General features: G+C 40.2%; 1 protein-coding gene across 1 annotated transcript in view; it reads right to left on the bottom strand.

Annotated features, from left to right (window-relative positions):
• Positions 1-25,111, bottom strand: part of LOC130369613 (PDZ and LIM domain protein 4-like) — a 197,718-nt gene that overhangs the window by 126,868 nt on the left and 45,739 nt on the right. The window contains 1 exon segment of the mRNA XM_056575051.1: positions 16,360-16,511. Within this exon segment, the coding sequence (XP_056431026.1) occupies positions 16,360-16,511 (152 nt within the window).

The following is a 25,111-nucleotide window of genomic DNA, read 5'->3' as shown; positions in this document are numbered from 1 at the left end:
TGTTGGCTCAATGTACTCTACAATTTATTACCTCACCCAAACATCTTGTTCTATGTGCTGCTTCCAGGACACAGAGTTTTTGGTTTATTTGTCAATTAATGTTTTGTTTGTTGCTAAGAGATGTAGCTATTATACAGGAAGCAGGGAGTCCGGACACAGATTTCCTCTGCATTAACACAGTATACTGCTCTTACTAACCAGTCCAGTCTGACCTACAGGACCTCAATGAGAAATATGCAGTTAAAAAAAAAATACATAAAAAGGCGAACAATCAGCTCACCATAGGAAGAGAGGCGTCTAGGAGTGAACGGATATTTCCAAGAGCACTGGCTCCAAATAATAGGAGAAAAGGGATCCAGCAATCCGAGGGTGCGGTAAAATTTTAAGCTTTATTTATTCCATAAAAAAGTCCAAATGAACATATAAACAGTCTTAAGATAGGAACACAGAGAACTTGACACATTTCGTGGCGTCCCACTTAATCATAAATCAGACTTTCTAGACTTATGATTAAGTGGTTTGCCACAAAACACGTCAAGTCCTCGGTGTTCCTGTATTCAAACTGTTTGTATGTTCTTTGGACTTTTATATGGATTAAATAAAGATTCAAGTTTTATGGTACCCTTGGATTGCTGAATACTTTTTCTGCTATTATTTGAACAAAAAAAAAAACAACATAGAAAATGTCATGCTGAGGTATTATAAAATTAACAAGGTGGTGAGGCAACCTAGAAAATTCCATAAAAAATTACCTAAATATTCCTACCTTTTGGAACACTTGAATAATCTGTGGTTAATAATGGTATAATACTACTGGGTATGATAATAGAAACAGCTATATCAGAATATAAAATGTCATCTTAGGGTGTCCTATACTGCAATTTCTTTTGCCGCCAATAAAATCTATTGTGTACTTGTTTTTTATTTTTATTTTTTTACCATGGCTTGAATGCCGGTTTCCTGGTGTGAAAAAATATATATTTTGTTTAAAAATGTACGACTTTTTTTGTTGTAGAGATGTGTGCACCTTGTCTGACAAAGGGGCATGGCTTTTGTATAAAGGGTGTGGTGTAAAATATAGGGAGTCTTTTGGAGATTTATTATACGCTACTTGCTAAAAAAAATAAAATTGCACACTAAAAAAAAAGTATATTGAAAAACATGCAAATTTATCATATGTTGTGTGACAATTTGATAAATTTGAGCAACTGAAACTTGCATAACGGAGCAAGCAAAAGCTTGTGATAAATTCCCTCCAATGAGCTTCCTTATTATTTAATATTGGAGCTTATCTAGGTGTTACTTAGGGAACAGTGGTCAGAAAAAAGCAAACAAATACATTTTATCCTTATTTTTCAGAAACAGTTTATTTTTTGAAAAAGGCATAAACAGGACAAAGATAGAACATATGTTTGTTGTACCGAACATTGTATGTGACAGGAAAGTAAGGCTGGGTTCACTTATGTCTGGCTCACTGATCCCACAACTGATGATAAAAGTGCATCAGTTGGCGCCAGTTGTTTATGATCCGGCGTACATTAACTGTGCATGCTGGATAGAGGAACACAGCAAGATGCATTTACCTGTCCGGCAGCAATGCGGCAAGCTCCCCCATCTGACATCAAACTTGTGTCTACGATTAAGCACCGAGGTGCGAAACGCATCAGACATTTTCTCTGTCAGTGACTTCTGTTGGACTATCCAAAATAAAGCAAGCTTTTCTGCACACCTGGCGCTGGACAATCTTTTCTTCCATTTGTGGTACAAGGCCGAGGGCAGGACTGGCGTGTCCTTGCGCAGGTGCTCGGGTTATTGTTCGGGGAGTGATCGGTACAGGAAACTGCAAACTTGAGAGGCCGGATGAATGTGACTGTCTTATTCAAATGAATGGGATCAGTTCTACAATTAGTTTCCCTCAGATGGACGGAAACAAATGTGAAGGGAGCCTAACTATATATGCCTGAGTACCTAAAGCTCAGGCAAATTGGGGTAATGTCATGCAGGATGTCAAACATTTATATCGCAGGGGCATGACAAAATAATTTGGTCAGTTAGAGTCACATGTATTCATACTCCCAAGATCTCTAGATATAGCCAGGAGAAGAGTGCAGATGTGTGATTTTTCTTCATTTGCACATGATGAGACACAGACTCATAATGGAGCTTGTCTCAAGCAAAGAGTCAGAGATCTAAAGTAGCCGGAAGAAAATAGAATAAATGTGCGCTTTTCTCAGCCATATCTACCGAACGATAGGGTCTGCGCACACTGAGACCCCCAACTCATGAAAACTTTTGACATTTCCCTGTGATATGTAAAAAAAAAAAATTTATGACAGGGACACTTATTCTCTCTTTCTAATTGTATTCATATTATTATTTTTCCCCACTGATGGCAATGCAATTTGAATGGTATTCCACCTAAATAATTTCCTTTTCACAGTGCAACAGAATGACATTGAAGACAAAGTAAAGCTTCTGCATTGGGTATTCCCCCGGGAATTTCTTTGGGTGGATATGCTGTAGTGTGCACATAACTTCAAAAATATGATCAGCTGACAATCAAGAGTATTCTCAGGGCAATATAAGCCTATTTGGCTGATAAGCCCACCCTCCTACCCCCATAAACAACAGTATTTAGTTACTTACAGATCAGACAACAAAGATTCATGTGAGGAGTAATGGATGGGAACAGAGGTTGGCAATAGCAGCAGAATAATTATTCTACATTGGCATTAGTGTAAAACACTTTGTAGGATTTGCATCAAATAATTGTGACTTGTATGACATCAATGACACCAGTAGACCGCCAGTAATCCCAGCATCCTTTCTGAAAATGATACAGTCAAAAAGACGATTTCCTAATCCCATCAATCTACAGTCTTTAACGATAGTAATTCCTCCTTGATGATTACAAGTAATATATACAATGAGGAACTATCCATATTCCTCCATGGAGCATCTGTCAGTGCTCAGCTTCATTCCTTATATTCTACGTAATTGTGTTAGTGAGGAGACTGCAGGATATTCCTCTCTATGTAAAGTGAGCATGTACCGGCGGTAAAGATGATTACATGTGACAAAAGGTCATGAGCAAAATAAGGATCTAATGTATAAATGGCTCCCTCGTGGAGTGTGGTTACCTTGTTATTTAACATTTGCGCTATGCATCATGCAAAGCAATGAAGAGTTAGGAAGACATTAAACTGGTCTAGAAAACAGATATCTCAGAAATAAGCGTAAGACGCCATTTACTATGTCTCTCGCAGTTACTTCATTCCAACCTCTTGGCTTGAAAGGTCTCTGGTGGGAGGGAACGGGAGGTGACATTATTCTTATTAAAGCCTTTCTGGCACTCGGAGTTTTGATACTTGTTTTATTATGTCTGTAGCTGATCCATTTGGTGCATAGTTTCTTTGGTTTTAAGTTGTTTATATCTACAGACACCTGGAGTTTTATTTTTCAGTCTCTTTCAATAGAGTGTGCAGTGACTGCAGTTTATTTTTCCTACTCAACAATCCTAGTGCTTTACTTTTACAGACAGCCTGGATACAGTTTCAGTTATGTTCTGCAGCAAAAACCAATGTTTTCACAATACTATTGTGAAGGCTAAAAGTAGGAACAGGAGTTTTCCCTTAATTTCTTTTAATGACTGTTGTACTGTAGCCATAGGATACTAGTTGTGGCACCTAGATCAAGGGCATTGGTAATTTGTTTCACTGTATGGCCAAAAGGATATGGAAACCCATCTGACACATTTAGGCTAAGTTTCCACCTAAATTTTTTAGCCATTTTTTTTATCCTGAAAAAAAAAAGGCCCAGAAAACTGCCCTGTTTTGCACTTCTAAGATAAGGTTTTTGTGTTTTTTTTTTTTAAATTGTAGGTTTAAGTCTTGGCATTTTTTCCTGATGTGTCAAGAGAAAACGCCATAGTCTGAACATGCTGCGATTTTGGAAAACTGTCACTGAGCCCAAAACCACTGAAAAACAGTGAAACACTGGAAAAAGCTCCAATTGGATATGGCGTTTCACAAATCCCTATTGATTTGTAGCTAACATCTGGCTGTAGCGTTTTTTACCCAGAAAAACATTTTTTTTTGCCGTTTTTTGCACACAAAAAGTAGAAATATATGAAAAAGTCTACAAGAAAAACTGCCACAGTTTTCATTTCTTATAGTGATTGGTAGCCATAGGTTACAAAGACAGTTTTTTTTTTCCTTTTAGGGTAAGTTCACAGGGTACAGTAGACCAAATTGAAGTCAATAAATTCAGCTGCGCATTTTCCGATGTGGAAAATTCCTGTGAAAGACCCGCCGTGGTTATACCTGCAAAGAAAGCTCATAGAAGCTCAGTTCGTGTAAATGTATCTTTAGACAGGTATCATAAATCTGCTCCAATATCTTTAAAAATAAGTTGATATGTACCAACTTGTATCCCTAGCTTATCCTAATAGAATGTCAAAATTAATTCATTAAGAAACTTGACCTGTCAACATACATGCTGCATATTACTATTAATCAAAATAAAGAATAAATATCAAGTCCCATATTTATCAATGTGTCTAAAACTGCCTGATTTTGTCCATAACATCCAATCACAGCTCAGCTTTCATATCTTACTGAGCTCTGGTAAATGAAAGCTGAGCTATGATTGGTTGCTATGGGCAAATCAGGCAATCCTGGTTTAGACATTGATAAATCTATATATCACTGATATATCATAGAGCAGGAACACAGTCCAGGCTCTTTCTCTCTCTTCTGAATGCAGCACTAGCAAAACTCTGCTCCTACTTCCTGTGTTCCGTCTTGGTCTTTCTGTTACTAAAAATGTACTTAGCCTAACAACAGGGAGAGGACAGCAGAAGGCATCATGGTTGATGGCCAATGTATGACACATCAAGTAAAACAGGTAGAGACAAGGCATACAAAAGAGCCTTCACCTTATTCTCTAAAGGGGTTTTTCGCACAAATATGAATGATGGTCTATCCACAGAAAAGACCATCTATCGCTAATAAATGGGACCTGAGCTACAGTACAGCAGCGCTACCACTACCCAGTGAATGTAGTCAACTGCTTTCATCCCCGTTCACTGTGTAGTGTGGGTGCTGAACAGCAGACTAGCAGGGGGTGTAGGATGTCACAACCCACCAATCAGGAATTGATGGCCATCAATCATATAAGCTTGTAAAACCTCATTTAAAACAGTCTATGTTGCACTATATAGGGAGGAAAATGAGTGAATTTGAAATTGAAGTTGCCCTGCTTTTTGTACATGCATTTTGCTGACTGTGTAATTATTGCACTAGGCCCAAACCATTATGCACACAAGTCACATCCTATAATCTCGAGACGATCACTTACAGTAAATGAGAACAACTGCAATTTCCATAAAAGAGACGTGGAGTTCTGACTCCCTGTATTCCATGTCTCCACATCTGGAAAAAGTTGGAAAGCTTCTGTGTTGTGGAGCAAATAGAAATTAAATAATTTGTGTTTGTGTTCTGCTTTACGTTCTTTGTTAATGTACGCCCAATCCACTAGATGAATGTCTCATTATACACGACACCCAATTCATAACATTTTAGTACATGATATAATTTACAGGGTCACGTCCTTGTATATACTGGAGCACATTTATCAAAATTGGTTGAAAGGAACAGTTGAGTATCACATGGCAATGTATCACAGTCCCTTTGTAAAAGAAAAAAAAAAACTTTTCATATGTCTTAATGACATGGCAAAAGTTTTGATCAATCTGGGTCTGTGTGTTAAGACCCACACAATCCCCAAAACCACCAAGAAAAAGCTCTCCGCTAAGCGCTTGTTCTTCCCGCTGTCTTCTCGCTGTAGGAGAAGGATGCTATAGAAAAATTGATGGTGCCTTTCTTCTGCAACAAGGAGAGAGACAGGGAGAGAAGCGTCTAGCTGAGTGCTTCCTCCCATTTGTTCGATTCATGAGGGACTTAGAATCAACTGATAATTAATACTTTTAAGATGTCTCTATGACATGTCAAAAGTTTTTTTTTTATGATACTGACGCTTTAGGTGAGTAAACAAAAGTAACAGTATAGAATTAAATCTTGTTTTATGACTCGTGGTATAAATAAAAACACAGTAAAAAGGTCAAATCCAAGTGGGTAGAGTTTATCATTACTACTGATTTCATGGCATGATGTGCACTCAAGCCTGCTCCGCTCCCCCTGTATCTGTGGCAGTCTATAAGCTACAGGTTGCACTATTTACTGCTCATCTTGTCATTGACAAACATTTCTACCACAGTGTAAACTACTGCGAAACCTCAGATCCCTCAAAGCTGTCCTATTTCAAATGGGTTAATATACTTTGGCATTTTAATTTTATTATATGTTCTCTGTAGAGCAAATAAAGAAATGCTGATGCCAAGAAATTCATAAAGAAAAGACAGTCAGTCCATGTGTACTAAGAAAAATACAGTACTTCTAGTTTCTGCCTCCAAATTAAATTAGGTTATTGAAAACTCTAGTGAAAGAAAATTCTATTGATTCAAGACCTTTGCATGTGAAAGAATATTCCTGTGTGCAGGCCAATGTCCTCTATTTTACATGTAAAACTATTAAATACCAAAATATACCCCAAATTAGGAGCCAGAATAAAGCCTAAAAGAGTCCTTGGCACTGTAACAATTACAGCCATAATATAAAAGTGTGTGGAAACTAAGAGACGTTCTCCAATTGAACTAATTAGAATTCAAATGGAAAAATTGATGTTATTTGTGGCCTTTTCGAGCTGTAAAACAGACATTTGGGGCACGTTTTAATGTACATTATGTATAAAGGAAACGTGTAATGACTTTTAGGCTCAATTCTGCATTATGAAGAAACTGAATTATAATCACTTATCATTTTTGCTTCCACTGTATGTACTTTACCAATTAGGAGTCATCTAGGTGTAATGCAATGCTGGAGTTATGCAGTCTAGTCTAAACACAGGATAAGCATGCTAAAACATCACGTGAAATTTAAGACCTTATAATAAAGGTGAAATATGTAGTGTTAAAAACAATTGTATATACAGTATATCTACTAGCAGAATAATTATTATTACCATAATGATAATTCAAACCTGCTATAATAGTCTAATGCCAGAACAAGTAAGCTAACACCTATAGGAAATGTGCTGCATAGAAGAAAACAGAAAATAAGGGTAAACAACATGCTTGTTAACTTTTTACTACAGGACCTTGGCTGCATTAATTTAAATCCCATAAAAGTCTAGGAAATCAGCCAGGAAAGTCTGATCTAGGGTACCAAAATAGTTCACTTTAGAATGTAACCTATTGGGAACCTGCCTCATTATATACATTACAATCCGTAATTTCCTTTCATTATGGGATGAAATAAGCAGAGAGAGCACAGGCAAAGGGTGTTTGACGGTTTGATGTACTAGACATCAAGACAAACTTCATTCACAAATTTATAATTCTAGGGAGGGGACAAGCAATAAGGTGACAATTAGTTTATGAACCCTCAGCTTTCATCCCCTCTGCAAAGTCATCACTAGGTTTCATTTAATAATTACAAGGATGGGGATCTGGTAGGTGAGCAGCTGAACCTGTTTCTTTAAGGGCAAGGTCACATGTAGCGTATCTGCAATGTATTTGACACTGCGTGTGTGCTACTGACCATCCCTAGAGTGTGCCTCCTGCTGTGCACGTGTGTCCTGCTTGTAGCAGCAATCCGCTGCTATGAGCAGATGATCTGCGAGTCACACACGCATGCGGAGTGTGTGAGTACACTGTGCATGTCTGTGTGTTTGCTTGTAGCAGCGGATTGCTGCTACGAGCTATACACATGGGCACAGCAGGAGGCACACTCTAGGGACAGACAGTAGCACATCCGCAGTGCCAAATACGCTGTGGATGCGCTACGTGCAACCCTATCCTAAAGTAAACCTAATACTACTTTCCTACCGCCTGAACACCCAGGCACTGATGCACTATTGATAAATCTCTTCCTGTTTTGTTATAGGGAGAAATCTATCAATCGTGGCTAATGGGGCAGACAGAAGCCACCATGGACCACCCTGATGAACCCTGACATGGTTCGGGCAGTATAAAAGTAATGACAGATTCCATTTAATTTTTATTGGGTAATTGGATCATAAAAAGGTAAATACCATGAAAGGGAATGTACAGATTACCTGCACACAACACACTGATACCATATCTGAAATAGGTAAATATATATTGTGTGGTGTTTCATATGCCAGTCTTAAACTGAAGGTTGTGAGAATGAAATTTGCCAAATTTATTAAAAAGGCTGAAAATAAAATCTATACCCTCTGTGGGTCCAATGTGCTAGCTATCTTACAATGCAAAAGATTGAAGACAGTACAAGGGATCAGCCTTTATGCAAGTGGTCATCCAGTCAGCCAGCCTATAGATTAACATACAGGCATCAAAGATCACAGAGGATAAATAAACTTCAGCATTCTTCACGACCCGAAACGTTATTTATGCTGTGATCTCAGATTTCTATATACACATACTGTATATACTAAATCATCAATCTTTTAAAGTATAAGATCATCATAAAAAACGCTTTATTTTAAGGCTAGGTTCATTGTTGTTGTTGGCATTTTGATCAGGGGTGGAGCTGACACAAAGAAAATCTATATTACAAAGATGTGTGCCTTTTTGAGTATTACATCATAATGCTGTCTGACCTCAGCTTAACCCTGCGTAACTATCTCTTTTTACCAATTCTTACATTTACCTCAGTGCTGTTCATTTGCAGCCCAGGTTTCTGGAAACTGCTATAACACAGCTCCTTAATGTAACCCCTATGGAATCTGCTCACGCTGAGAATTTGATAGATTCATTGAAGCAGGGCAGGCAGAGCCTGGGAGTGGACTTTATTAAGACGCATATTGGACACTTGCCCGATTAGTAAATCCAGGTCTGAGAAAACTTAGTAGGAATCCTAATGAGCATAATTTTTAGAAGAGTTTTCTGGGATGACCCCCCCCAACATGTTTTTTACCCATGCACCCCCATTGTAATTCTGCCCACCGCTATCTGTCATCTTAGCCACGTTGTCATGTTAAGTACAGTAGATACTTGACTGCAATGCCTTGGCGCATATGTTTATGTTTCCATTCTACAGTTCTGCTGCTCAGATGGAGTAGGAAACAATTGTAGTCATTATTAGGAAGCTGTAGGAGGCAAAAGCAACAATTAAATATCCTGTGTTCCCTAAGGATATACTTATTCTTTTCCCTTTGTTTCTATGGAGCCACATGCATGTTCTGTTTCACAAAATGTGTCCAAAGCAGCAAACTAAACAGTTAAAGGGGTACTTCAGTTTAAAACTTTTTTTTTTTTTTTAAATCAACTAGTGCCAGAAAGTAAAACATATTTTTAAATAACTTCTATTAAAAAATCTTACTCCTGCCAGTACTTATTAGCTGCTGAATACTATAGAGGAAATTCTTTTCTTTTTGGAACACAGTGCTCTCTGCTGACATCTCTGTTCATTTTAGGAACTGTCCAGAGCAGCATATGTTTGCTATGGGGATTTTCTCCTACTCTGGACAGTTCCTAAAATGGACAGAGATGTCAGCAGAGAGCACTGTGCTCGTGATGTCAGCAGAGAGCTCGGTGTTCCAAAAAGAAAATAATTTACTCTGTAGTATACAGCAGCTGATAAGTACTGGAAGGATTATTTACAAATCTGTTTAACTTTCTGGCACGAGTTGATTATGTGCTTAAACTGGCCCACCAGTTGGCACCGCTGTCCCGAGGAACATCCCCTTGTGTTTCCCCTATGTTTGTCCGTCCCTGTCCTGCACTATATTCATGTTTATGTTCTTCATTATGAATAAAGAAGACTGAAGTTCAAGCCAACGGTGAGTGCCCCGTCATTTATTTCTTGTGAACTGCTGTATACAGAGAGCACCACCTGGCATACTCAAGCTGTCTATGGGAAGGAACAGAAAATAATAGAGGGTGAATTACTAAATGTAGCAGAGATTTCTCGGCACTGCTACATTTACAATGTGGTAAATGTGGAAGCTCATATACCGTATTTTTCGCCGTATAAGACGCACTTTTTCTTCCTCAAAACTGGGGGGGAAAAGTTGGTGCGTCTTAAACGGCGAATACACTCTTATCGGGTCGGCCCCTGTGGCCATCAATGGCCGGGACCCGCGGCTAATACAGGACATCACCGATCGCGGTGATGCCCTGTATTAACCCTTCAGACGCGGCTATCAAAGCTGACCGCTGCGTCTGAAGCTAAAGTCGGGCTGTTCGGGACCGCCGCGTCCCGAACAGTTTACAGGACACCGGGAGGGACCTTACCTGCCTCCTCGGTGTCTGCTCCGTGCCGGGATCCCCTGCATGGCGGCGCTACCTGCTATCCAGTGGTACTACCTCCTATCCATTGGTCTTCAACCTGCGGACCTCCAGATGTTGCAAAACTACAACTCCCAGCATGCCCGGACAGCCGTTGGCTGTCCGGGCATGCTGGGAGTTGTAGTTTTGCAACATCTGGAGGTCCGCAGGTTGAAGATCACTGTTGGGTGCAGAATCTTTTTTTTCTAGATTTTGCACCTTTAAAATTGGGTGCGTCTTATATGCCAGTGCGTCCTATAGGGCGAAAAATAAGTTATCTCTTTTATCCAGTGATTTTGAATCGGCTTAAATGATCTAAAATTACCAATGTCCATTGCTTTGCCTATAGGCACATATGTAGGTCATTCTGGAATATTACATTCCTGCTGTCCATTACAATATGAAACTGTAAAAGTGTCATGTAAAATCTCAGGTTTAGATGATGATGAGGGAATGAAATGTTTGAAGCTCTTATAAAATCGCTTTTATACAGTCTTGTAAAATATCTTAGTGAAAGCGCATAACATCACTTGAAAGGAAACTACCAGACTTGTTCTATAAAATCCCTTTAGTGTACAGGCAAAATATGACAAAAGTTGTTTAACAGTTGTTGAGCTTAACAGCGCTTGAATTTAAAGTTAGAATTCGGAAGTGTACGACTCCTAGTCCTCAGGCAACCTTCCCTTGCCTCTTTACATACACATTGCCGTCAAGCCACATCCCACATCATTATCTACCAAAGCTATTTAGGATGGGGACATTGATATGGATGGTGACTGGAAGAAAGGTAAAGACTGATTATGAAGACAAGGAAGGGTTAGTGTGTTTTTCTAGTTGTAACGCAAATCCCTGTTAAAAAAAAATAAAAAATAAAATGTCACCAATATTGTTAAAGGGGTATTCCAGGCAAAACCTTTTTTTTATATATCAACTGGCTCTGGAAAGTTAAACAGATTTGTAAATTACTTCTATTAAAGAATCTTAATCCTTCCAATAGTTATTAGCTTCTGAAGTTGAGTTGCTGTTTTCTGTCTAACTGCTTTCTGATGACTCATGTCCTGGGAGCTGTGCAGCTCATATGGGGATATTCTCCCATTATGCACAGCTCCCGGGACGTGACATCATCATTGAGCAGTTAGACAGAAAACTTCAGAAGCTAATAACTATTGGAAGGATTAAGATTTTTTAATAGAAGTAATTTACAAATCTGTTTAACTTTCCGGAGCCAGTTGATATATAAAAAAAAAGTTTTGGCCTGGAATACCCCTTTAACTTGTCATGTGGAAACATATCAAAATAGTACACTGGTGGGGGACCACTGTGGGGTTTTTTCTTACAGATTTTATGACCTCCCAGGCTGTGACTATAGGCAGAATTCCCCATAAATTAATAAATAAATAAATAAATAAATAAATAAATAAATAAAAAATAAAAAAAAGTATTTACTCCCTCAGAATTGAACCCCAGTCCATTCACATAGAATTTAGTGATGGTGTCTTGATTTTAGGTAGGACTCATAATTTGTATAATCTGTAATATTGCTAGTGATACTAATGTAAAATTTACAGTATCTTTTATGGATTATAAATATTTCATAAAAAGACGATATACTTCAAAATGAAAAACAGTAAAAAGAACACGAGTCAACACTTCTCTTGGACTGACTCTGTGGTCTGGTAAAAAGCCAAACTCTGTCTTCTAGCTAACAGCTAATACTGTCTGAACTTACATTTTAATAGCTGCATACCCCTTTAAATCTATCACCTATGGGCTTTAAATGCTATATTCATGGGGGTCTGAATGCTATAGTATCCACCTATCACTATATAAAGGGTCTGGTTTTTTTCTCCTAGAAAAATACACCACTTTTCACGTTTTGTTTTCGCCTGAAAATGTATGGCCGCGCTGAAAATAACTGCTTACAGAGAAACTAAATGAGAAATGGTTATCATGAGATGTAATATCTCTAACAGACACCATCTTTACAGTAAAGATTCATACAGTACTCCATATTATGTAAGGAAAACACTGATGCTGTCACCTCGTCCATCTGTCAGCTATATGGAATGTTCCAAACTAACTGCAAGTCATGGGGGTGGCCAAGTTCCATTTTTCAACCATATTTACATTTTGTGAGACAAAATGAAGATTCAGACTATAAAATGTCAATAGCTCTTAAAGGGAACCAATCATCATATTTTACCCTATATAATGCTGGGCAAATCCTCACCATCCCTGCGGGGACGGTGAGGATATGAACTTATGAACTGCTCCATGCCCGTAAGTAGGCTCCTGGGCGGGGAGCTCCTCTCACCTAGTCCCTTGTCTTCGACCCACAGCGATGCCTCCTCGGTTTGATTGCCGGGCAGCACCATTGCTCTGCTCCATATGTTCAGTGAGCAGAGCGATGGCGCAACCCATCAATCAAGCGGAGGGGGCATCGCTTTCAGCCGCATACACGGTACTAGGTGAGAGGAGCTCCCCGCCCAGGAGCCTACTTACAGGTGTAGCAGGAAGCAGATTATAAGTTCATATCCTCACCATCCCGGGGGGCAGAAGCACCCCCCTGGGATGGTGAGGACAAAAGTTTTAGCTTATATAACACTTTGCCAAGAATTATATAGGGTAATATCTGATGATTGGTTCCCTTTAATCACTTAGGGACCATTTTCACCATAAGGACCAGAGCGTTTTTTGCACATCTGACCACTGTCACTTTAAGCATTAATAACTCTGGGATGCTTTTACTTTTCATTCTGATTCTGAAAATGTTTTTTCGTGACATCTTCTACTTTATGTTAGTAGTACATTTTCGTCCATACTTGCATCATTTCTTGGTGAAAATTTTCAAAATTTTATGGAAAAAAAAAATGTAGCATTTTTCTAATTTTGAAGCTCTCTGCTTGTAAGGGAAATAGACATTCCAAATAAATTATATATTAATTCACATATACAATATGTCTACTTTATATTTGCATCATAAGGTTGACAAGTTTTTACTTTGGAAGACATCAGAGGGCTTCAAAGTTCTGCAGCAATTTTCACATTTTTCACGAAATTTTCTAAATCAGAATTTTTTGGGGACCAGTTCAGTTTTGAAGTGGATTTGAAGGGCCTTCATATTAGAAATACCCCATAAATGACCCAATTATAAAAACTACACCCCCCAAAGTATTCAAAATGACATTCAGTAAGTGTGTTAACCCTTTAGGTGTTTCACAGGAATAGCAGCGAAGTGAAGGAGAAAATTCAAAATCTTCATTTTTTACACTCGCATTGGGTAATAGGAAAAAAAGCCCCCAAAATTTGTAACCCAATTTCTCTCGAGTAAGGAAATACCTCATATGTGTATGCGAAGTGTTCGGCGAGCGCAGTAGAGGGCTCAGAAGGGAAGGAGCGACAATGGAATTTTGGAGAGTGAATTTTATTGAAATGGTTTTTGGGGGGCATATCGCATTTACACCCTACTTGTGTTTGACAGATCTTTGGAACAGTGGGCTGTACAAATGAAAAATTACATTGGCATGGCATCCTGGTCCGGTCCCCGACTCGATGCACGGCGGGGACCGAAATCCCCACGGGTGTACAGGTACGCCCTTGGTCCTTAAGTACCAGCGAGCAAGGGCGTACCCATATGCCTGTGGTCCTTAAGGGGTTAAAGTCTTTGTGAGCCTCTTTCTTAGAACAGTGATTGGTAGACCCCATTTAGGCTTTTCTTCCTAACTAAAAAGACATAGGGGGAGATTCATCAAAACCTTTGTAGAGGAAGAGTGGTGCAGTTGCCCATAGCAACAAATCAGATTGCCTCTTATTTTTAAAAAGACCTCTGAAAAATAAAAGAAGCGATCTGATTGGTTGCTATGAGAAACTGCACCACTCTTCCTCTACACAGGATTTAATAAATCTCCCCCATTGTACTCATATCTGACTAAACACATCATTGTATTATCAGTAAACAAAACAGAACACTAGATAGGGCTTTCTGGGAATCTGATGAATTTTGTAAAAGAAAAAACTGAATTGTTGCTGCAATAAAATAAAAACTTAAATTTAAAAAATATTACATTTGACTTAGTGTTCCCTGCCACCAGTTCTCCATATACTGTAAAGAGGCGTGACATCAAGTCACATGACTGTGGGGACCAATCCACACGTACCATGCTGGATTCAGCATCACTGCAGTGTGAAGCGGCTTAGAACAAGCAGTAGTTGGCACAATTGCAAAAAAACACCACTAAGGCAACTGTGCAACACAGGGGAGGCAGAATGATCTTTAAGACATCAGTTTTCACCTGGGAAAAAGTACCTAGGGAGCTCATCTTCATGAAATGCAGTAATTAGAATAATGTAGCAAGAGGATGAAGGACTGGCACTCACCAATATAATATAGAAGACTTATTTATTCAAGTGCAGATAACATTTCCATAACAAACAGGCAGTTGCAGACCCTAGCATGGATGAGCTGGTCACAGCTGTTTCTTGCATCCAAGCACACTTTATCAGACCACACTTTGGTAAGTATGGTTTGGTGATTGCTGATATGGTCTGATAAAGTGCGCTTAGACGCAAGAAATGGCTGTGACCAGATCATCCATGCCAGCCTACGTAACTCACTGCCTGTAATGGAAATTTTATCTGCCTTTGAATAAAAAAGTCTGCTATATCATATTGGTGAGTGCCACTCGACCACCTTCTTGCTACATTATTGAAGTAACTCAGTGGTACCAGCATGTCCTGTTTCTGTTCTGCAACGTTTTTCACACCAAAATCTGCAACTGTGGATTTGTTTTTTTATGTCAGAATGTTGCAGATTTATGGATGTGGAAATTACACACCATATAAGTCCTGTGTGAACATACATCTAAAAGTAATAGTAAAATCTGTTTAAAACTTCTTTGTTTTCTATTTAAAGGGGGTACTCCGGTGGAAAACATTTTTTTTTATGAACTGGTATCAGAAAGTTAAACAGATTTGTAACTTACTTCTATTAAAAAATCTTTATCCTTCCAGTACTTATTAGCAGCTGTATGCTACAGAGGAAATTCTTTGCTTTTTGAATTTCTTCTTGTCTACAGTGCTCTCTGCTGACACCTCTGTTCATGTCCGGAACTGTCCAGAGTACCATCGGTTTCCTATGAATATTTTCTTCTGCTCTGGACAGTTCCTGATACGGGCATCAGGTGTCAGCAGAGAGCACTGTGGACAAGACAAAAAAGAATTTCCTCTGTAGTATACAGCTGCTAAAAAGTACTGGAAGGATAAAGATTTTTTAATAGAAGTGATTTACAAATCTGTTTAACGTTCTGGCACCGATTGATTTTCCACCGGAGTACCCCTTTAAAGCATATGGGGTTTTGCAAAATCTATCACAATCCCCATCAGAAAATGTTCACAAATTGATTTTTGCATTGTTCTTTCATCTATAGAACCAGGTGTTCTAGTGTACATAAAAGTGAAATGGCTTGTTTGTGCACTTATGTGACGGGCCATGTTTTGGGGGCACTTATGATCCAAAATACAGGTGTTGGCTGTGTTTTGGCATGTATTTTCCCTAAATGGAAATTGCTGTTATTTTGGCTATAGTTTATTGCTGCAAAAATTGTGCAAAGAGGTGTCAAAAATAGCCCAAAAACTGTTATTGATTGTAAGCACAGCCTTAGGTACCATCTTTAGAAAACTGTTCTCTTTTTTTGCATATATTGTAATCCATTTTCCAAACATTTTGAGACGTTACATTAAAAAACAGCAGCGGCCTTTCGTTGTTTTATATGTGACTCCTATGTCACATCACACAGATTTCTATATTACAGCTGATATAGACTGTAGGCTCATTCAGTTATAACAGCTGTACATTTTTTCAGTTCTAAGATGTGTAAAAGGGTAAATGGCCGTAGGAAAGTATCAATAGAAAAGTATGAAAATAACAAAAGAAATAAAATCTCCCATAAAAGAGAGAGACATGCGACATCCAATATAACCGCTGTACAGACCTGTTTAGGGAAAGTGTCAGATGGCTTGCACAAGCTTTAATCTTGTTTTGCGCCTGTAGATGAGTCATGTTTTCTGTTGTCTCCCCATTGATTTCCAGAATAACATCCCCTGGGCATAGGTTAGCCAGAGCAGCCTTGCTTCCGGGATTAATCTGCACAGGAAGAGGAACAATAGGTGCATGGTGTTATAATCCTATATAAATATATAGATAATGGAAACACATGTAGACAAATAATAGTTGTATTTGTAAAAGGTGATCTCTTCATATCCAAGACTTCTACAGCTGTGCTCTTCACCTGAAAAGATTTTATTGTAACATTTAGTGTTACCAATTTCCTGCTGAAGATATAAAGTTGGAAGCACAAAAGATCAAATGTAAAAATAAAAGTCTAAGGGTAGATTAGCAAAATTGTGCAAATTATTTGAGCAATCCCAGTCTCTGCACATAAAATGTTGCTCAAGCTGCTTACTTTGTGCAAAAAAATTCAATGTTTTGTAAATTCTGCCACTCTACACTGGCACAGGGAATGATAATTCCTATAACTAACTGAAGGGAAATATCACATGCACATGAAAAAATGCTAGAATTTAGTACCACCTTTGATAAACATTACTATGCAACATGGCAGGTTATCATGCTACATCTGTCCTTTGACATGTAACACCTATCTAAATTTGGTTGAAAATGAAGAACACCTATTTATAGCACTTGAAGAAGAAAATAGAGGAGGCACTGGAATTGCAGTTACTTGAATTTATTTTTCAGGTCATGGATACAACTGTGGCCGACGGGCCGTTTCTCGCTCACATGCACTTAATCATGGCCAATGGATTGGCCATGATTAAGCGCATGTGAGCGAGAAACGGCCCGTCGGCCACAGTTGTATCCATGACCTGAGAAATAAATTCAAGTAACTGCAATTCCAGTGCCTCCTCTATTTTCTTCTTCAAGTGGAATTTTTGCTTCCTCTCATTCCGAGGACTTAGCACGGAAAACGTTACCTTTTAAGTGCCCAGGTGTTAACCCATACTACAGCACAGCAGCCAGCTTGAGTTCAAGGTACGCGGCAGTGCCGTACTTTCTATTTTCTCCTGTATGGACACCTATTTAAAGCAAATTAACTCCCTATTGGCAGTGACAACTTTCAGCAGAATAGTGACCCCTGCCACACTGCAAAAACTGTACAAGAATGGTTTTAGGAAGATGACAAAGTATTCAAGGTGTTTCCCCAGATCCCAGTCATTTGTGTGGGGTGTGCTGGAAAAATACATTTGATCTACCTTGAAAGTTACAGAACCTTATGCTAACATTTTCAGAAGTCTTATAAAGTCCATGCCTCAACAGGTCACAGTTGTTATTATGAGACAATGAGGATCTACACATGCTCAGTGCTAAATCAGTGCCTGATCAGCCTGTCTTCCGACATGTTGGATATGTACAGTATTGAATAAATACCTAATATGTCAGTATGTGCTGACATTAGTGTGATAATGGACATCAATGAGATGAAGCTGTTGGCTAAATGCTCATTGGGCTGACAGCTATCTCCTCTTGCTCCACTGTAAACATTCACACTTGTAAAAAGTGGGTCACAGTTGCATTCAAGAAGTATGGCAAGCTAAATGTCACCCAACACCAACACTTTTTCCAGTTGCCAACCACTGCTACAGCTCTGACCTGGCATTAGAATGAGAGGTTGGTCTCAAGTCTGACAGCCTTGTTCCCTGTAACTGGGACAGAAAGGAGGAAGATAAGGGTACCCTATTCCTAATTAAATAGTTTATTTAAAGGGGTACTCTGCCTCTAGACATCTTATCCCCTATCGAAAGGATAGGGGATAAGATGTCAGATCGCGAGGGTGCCGCCGTTGGGGACCTCCGGGATCTCGGCTGCAGCACCCCCCTGTTGCGGCTTCCGGAAATGCAGGAGGCTTCGGATCCCGACCACAGTGACGTGAGATCGTGACGTCACGACTCCGCCCCTGTGTGACGTCACACTCCGACCCTCAATGCAAGTCTATGGGAGGTGTGACAGCCGTCACGCCCCCTCTCATAGACTTGCATTGTGGGGGCGTTATGTGATGTCACCCGGGGGCGGAGTCATGACGTCACAATCTCAAGTCACCGTGGTCAGGAGGCGTTAGGATGAGAGCTTCCAGCGCTGCCGGAAGCCGCAAAAGGTGGGTGCTGCAGCCGAGATCCCAGGGGTTCCCAGCGGTGGGACCCCAGTGATCTGACATCTTATCCCCTATCCTTTCGATAGGGGATAAGATGTCTAGGGGCGGAGTACCCCTTTAAGTTTGCCTTTTTTGTTTTCCTAACATGTTTTTATTCTTTATTGGCCAAGCTAAAATGTTTGGGTTTTCCATAGGAAATTCCTTTAACCTGAATAGAGGAGAATCCCTGTGGTATGTGATGTTGTGCGGCTGTGGCTCTCTGACGTAAGGTACTACATGGGTTATGATCCCAGGATCTTAATGATTATGTTTATTTTCTTATTCTTCTCCCACTTGTTGAGTAATGATTCTTTGATGTCCAGGACTCGGTGTTTATACTTAGTGTGATGGGGTGAAGGGTATCATTTCCTCTTTGTGTGTTTGGCAGAAGTATCTGCTGATGGATGTTAGCACAAGTTTACATGAGATAACAAATTCTACTTCAGAGAAACCTAACTTTCTGTTTTGATAATAACAATCTTAGCTGTCCTGCATGTGTATTATAGATATCTATCCAATCAACAAGCGGAATATACCATTTTATTACCAATATTGGAATTAGAGGTAGAGACAGTTGGCATTTCAGTCAATCATACAATACTTCTTTCTTTTACAGTAACTGCTTGGCATGGTACAGTACATTCTGGAATCTATTAGAATTGTTACAGCACATAAAGTAATTGCACAGAACAGTCTTAATCAGATTATCAGTAAATGTTGGGAAACTTCTGCATTTTTTCCTCAATTTTCTAAAAAATCACAACTGCAACAAAACAAAACCCGCTAACCCTTGGGGGTTTTCCTTGAAGACATCCAGCTCAAGGATGGAGTCTTAGAGGCAATATACAATTTAGCAGGAAGAAAACAATTTAGGAAGAAAACTGTCTCTATAATGCAAGGCTAGTTAAAGGGGTAGGCCACTATTTTAGGACTAGTCAGCGCTCCGTCTATAACATGTCCACATATGGAGGAGCATGTGGCCATAACATTACTTTGCCTCCTCCATAGCAACACATTGCATGCATGAAAGTAGGGTAGAAGTGAAGTGATGTTGTATAGTCACATGCTCCTTCATATGCTGCCATGCTATCAAATTGAACTTGAGTGGAAAAGAACCCTTTGGTGATGACGCTGCGGTCCTCAGGAAATAATGAAGATGGACTAGATATATTGTAAAAAGTTCACAGCGGAACCATTTTATTCAATATAAAATGGGGATGACGCGTTTCGGGAGGTGCCCTCCCTTCCTGATCTGAGGAAGGTAGGGCACCTCCCGAAACGCGTCATCCCCATTTTTTATTTTATATTGAATAAAATGGTTCTGCTATGAACTTTTTACAATATATCTAGTCCATCTTCATTATTTCCTGAGGACTGCAGCGCCTTCACCAAAGGGTTCTTTTCCACTTAAGTTCATCTTCACCCACAGGACAGCAGTGCAGCTGTTTCCTGCAACCCAGAGGGCTAGCAGCTACACCCACCTACACTCAGTACCCCATTATCACTGAGGTGATAGGCTTTCAATTATTTTATCCAAGGTGAGCAGCCATCTATATGGTCCTTTTGGCCTACCCTTGAATTCCACGCGTCTTGTTACCAAGGGTAATGCACTAGGCGTCTGTATCGGTCTTTCTCTTTTTCCTCCACAGAATACTATCAAATTAGTTCACATAAACCTGTAGCCAGATTGAAAAACATTTGATTTTATTGCAGCTCTTTAGAGTTTTTTTTTGATACGTCCTTACATTCCTGAGATATGAGGGTTTATAGTTAGTCTGAAAATTCAGGGAATCAGTCAGATGGGTGTGAACTTAAATTTAATAATGGGAGTGATGGTAGGTGATGGGCGGGATTATACAGTCAGGGGTGAAGACTGTATAATCTGCCCATCACCTGATATTCACAGGTTCTCTGTAATCTATACACTCACTGGCCACATTATAAATAAGCCTATTAAATTTCTTCTTAACACAAATAGCTAATCCGCTAATCACATGGCAGCAACTTAATGCACTTAGGCATGTAGAAGTGGTCAAAACAACTTGCTGAAGTTTAAACTGGGCATCAGAATGGGGAAGAGAGTGACTTTGAAAGTGCCAGACGGGCTGGTCTGAGTATTTCAGAAACTGCTGACCTACTCGGATTTTAAAACACAATCAGCTCTAGGGTTTACAGAACATGGCTTGTATCAACGGTTCAGGGTGGTGGTGTAATGGTGTGGGGAACATTTTCTTCACAAACACACTTTCAGCCCCTTAGTACCAATTGATCATTGTTTAAACGTGAAAGCCTACGTAAGTATTGTTGTTGACCATGTCCATCCTTTTATGACCACGGTGAACCCATCTTCTTCTGGATACATCCAGGAGGATAATGTACCATGTCACAAAGATCACATCATCTCAAACTGGTTTCTTGACAATGAATTCACTATACTCCAATGGCCTCCACAGTCACCAGATTCCAGACTCACATCACGGATGTGCAGATGACAAACCTTCAGCAACTGTTTGATGTCATCATGTCCATGTGGACCAAAGAAGGAATATTTCCAGAACCTTGTAGAAAGTGTGCCATGAAAAATAAAGGCAAAAAGGTGCCCACCCTCCTACTAGCAAGGTGTACCTAATAAAGTGGCCAGTTGAAGTTGAAGGGGTTGGGTAGAGCCAATGTACAGTAATAGGTTTTCTGGACTTTCTTTTCATTGTTAAAGGCATCCCAGGAAATGTTTCTGGACTCATTGGACTACTTCTATAATATGGTACCATACACTCGCTCTGTAGCAAATAGCCTCAAGGACTCTGTATACCTGCGCACATGTTCAATACATGCAGATTTGCATTTGTATATTTGTATATGAAGAGGCCAAATATAATGTGAGTGGAGCTTATGCTAGTCAGGCCAACAATGATTCACAACTACAGTTTATCCAACAAGGCATACTGTATGTTCAGAAAATCATTGTATACATGAGGAAGATGTTTTATACCACTGTTCTATACAGCACATTCATGTTCAGCACATTCACTGGCAAAAACGCTTCCTTAATAGGAGAAGGGGAGTAGACGATGACCTCAAGGGAAATCTCCTCTTCCCAACAATGATCAATTAAAGATGTCACTAAAGTTCAGCTACTCCATTCTCCCTCCTCTCAGCTCTCTTAACTTTTAACCAACACAACTTAAGAAATAGGAAAGGTTGATCTAAGACGATAAAAGGGCTTGGTCGTATCTTGGGAAATAACAACATATGAATAGGAAAGATAAGATGTGAAGTCACAGAAAGCATTGACCGGCCCAAGAATGTTAATAATTGAATCTAGATTTATTAATACTTGACATGCTCTGCATATTATTCTTGATATTATTTATCATTGCGTATGTCTCTCTGGAGAGAGCCCACCTCCCTAGGGACCAATATTAGAAGAATGACTGCCACAGCGTGGGAAGTTTATGTCCAATGCCCAGAGTTATAAAACAATCCCCAAAACTAGTGAAAAGGAGCTTTGAAAAACTAGTGAAAAGGAGCTATTCCAAATGCAATATGGGAACAAGCAAAGAGGTGAATAGCAACAATCTTTGGGGGAGATTTATCAAAACCTGTGCAAAGGAAAAGTTGCCCAGTAGCCCATAGCAACCAATCAGATTGCTTTTTTGTCATTATGTCCATATGCATATTGTATGGTCTTTACCCTCTTCGGCTTTGAAGATAAGGACATATACTCAACCATCAGATCAATCTAACACATCCTATAAAACATCAACAGGTGAGGAGCACGAGCACCATCCAGGTATAATATCCACTAATCAAGTACGGGCACTGATAACGCTGTGACTGTGTACAGGGGGTATGTATCCACTGTAATACTATTCGTAGGTAATGCATGTAGGAAAGAAAGGAATCGCACTCAGGGCTGGTTCACATCACGTTTTTTCCCATATCGGAGCGCATAGGGCAGGGGGGGAGCTAAAACCTCGCGCTCCCGTATGCCTTTCTATGCGCTCCCGTATGTAATTCATTTCAATGAACCGGCCGGAGTGAAAAGTTCGGTCCGTTCGGCTCATTTTTGCACCGTATGCGCTTTTACAACCAGATCTAAAACCGTGGTTGACCACAGTTTTAGGTCCGGGCGAAAAGCACATATGGGGCAAAAATTAGCCGACCGGGCCGAACGTTTCACTCCGGCCGGCTCATTGAAATGAATTACATATGGGAGCGCATACGAAAGCATACGGGAGCGCGAGGTTTTAGCTCCCCCCCTGCCCTATGCGCTCCCGTATGGGAGAAAACGTGATGTGAACTCAGCCTCACCCTGGATGAATGAATCTTGCGGCTTTATTTCATGCTTCATGTACAAAGTTCCAATATTGCAGCACAGACACCGGGAGGGATCGGGTAAGGTGCGGGGGAGTGGTTAGGCAACAAGCCTGTTTTGCGTCAAGTGACGCTTCTTTTGGCTTTAAGCCTGTTTCGCGTCAAGTGACGCGAAGCAGTCTTGTAGCCTAACCACTCTCCCGCACCTTACCCGATCCCTCCCGGCGTCTGTGCTGCCATATTGGAAATTTGTACATGATGCATGAAATAAAGCCACAAAATTCATTCATCCAGGATGAGTGTGATTCCTTTCTTTCCTACATACATCCTATAAAACACCCGTTATCCCAATTTTAGGACTAAAATGTACAATAACAATCCAATCTGTTCTGTCGTCCACTATGACACTGAACAGTTTGTCATATGACATAGGGGCCTGAGTCCATACAATTGCAGCTAACCGAATGCGTTACATTTACAGATTTTATGTAGCGCAAAGGAAGACATCTATGGTGAAAAGCTGCAATAAATCTGCAACAGATATAATACAGAATTCTATTCTCCGACACTTGCAGAGATTGGGTAATATAGCTTGATCTGCACCCACTTATAAAGTGTTGGTGGCACATGTTTCAGGCTCGTTCTGGAATGTGGAATAGTAGTTATTATTTTATTATTTGGCCATTATTTTATTATTTGGTATACGGGCCCAGAAATGATCACTGCCTTTTTCAACTCTGTAGGCTCTCTCCTTCCATCTATAAGTGATATAATTATACATCCAGTGCGCTATGAAGCTATAATTAGGGGTTATATCTCCTGCTTCTACATATTCTGTATTATAAGAAACTATTCTTAACATCTAACACCGCACCTGGATATCACCTCTTTGTTTGTCAAACACAGCTTGTTACCTTTGCAGGTGGAGGAAACACAATGGACACCTAACCTGTCTAAACTAAACCTCATCTTGAACCTTCAGACTCCACAATACTACATAATAAATGTAAAGCCGTAGGGGCATAAATCTGAGGATGTAGGTGCAGATTCCTCTCCAGAATTTGTAGTTTAATCCAAACATTAGAAATGCATTAATACTGAGCTGTCAGCTTTCCACTGGACTTTACGTAGAAGATATACTTCTTGCTACCTTTTAAGGATGAAACATTGTAAACCTTTAAGTGCAATATTATATATATTTAGTCATATCAATCAGTCATTCCTAGAATGTTTCTTCTATTCCCTGGGATGTTTCCTTTTGTTAATCTTTAGCTAGGGTAATCATGTGAAGCAAGCTCTACTTTCTGTACTGCCTTTTCTTGTCGTCTTCTTTTTCAGATAACTCTCTCTGTTCTTATCCACAAAAACCTGCTGCCGAATGTGGACACCACGTCAGAAGGCACCAACATCTGCATATGAATGTGGAAATGATCACTCCTAAACAATGAGAACAAGTCAAGGATAAATTCCACTTTCTGAACAAGCTCTTTCACAGCTCTTTAGTGTCTCTATTACAACCATTCATATAATGAATTCAGTTTATTCTGGTTCATGCCAGCAATGCCTTGAAACATGGATGCACAGTAGGGGCAGACACAGACAGCAGAGGGCCCCTGTGCAAAGAATGTGCTGCCCCCCCCCCCCCCACACGTCAATTGTTCAGGAAACCCCCCTGCTCCCATTAACCCCCCCCCCGCTCCCTTTAACCCACCCTTCTCCCATTAACCCCCCCACTCCCATTACCCCCCCTGCCCCCTTTACCCGCCCCCTCCTTCTTCCATTCACACCTCCTGCCCCTGCTTCCATTAACCCCCCCCCCCGGCTCCTTCTTCCATCCACCCCTCCTGCCCCTTCTTCCATTAACCCCCCCCCCCCCGCTTCCATTCACCCCCCCCCCCTTGCTTCCATTAATCCCCCACTGCTTCCATTCATCCCCCCTGCTCCTTCTTCCATTCATCCCCCCCTGCTTCCATTCATCCCCACCTGCCCCTGCTTCCATTCATCCCTCCTGCCCCTGCTTCCATTCATCCCCTGCCCTTGCTTCCATTCATCCTCCCCCCGCCCCTGCTTCCATTCATCCTCCCCCACCCCTGCTTCCATTCATCCCCTGCCCCTGCTTCCATTCATCCTCCCCACCCCTGCTTCCATTCATCCTCCCCACCCCTGCTTCCATTCATCCCCCCTGCCCCTGCTTCCATTCATCCCCACCTGCCCCTGCTTC

Source organism: Hyla sarda, chromosome 4 (assembly GCF_029499605.1).
Source record: "Hyla sarda isolate aHylSar1 chromosome 4, aHylSar1.hap1, whole genome shotgun sequence".
Taxonomy (NCBI): domain Eukaryota; kingdom Metazoa; phylum Chordata; class Amphibia; order Anura; family Hylidae; genus Hyla; species Hyla sarda.
The sequence above is the reverse complement of the archived record's forward strand: the minus strand, read 5'-3'. Positions and strand labels throughout refer to the sequence as shown.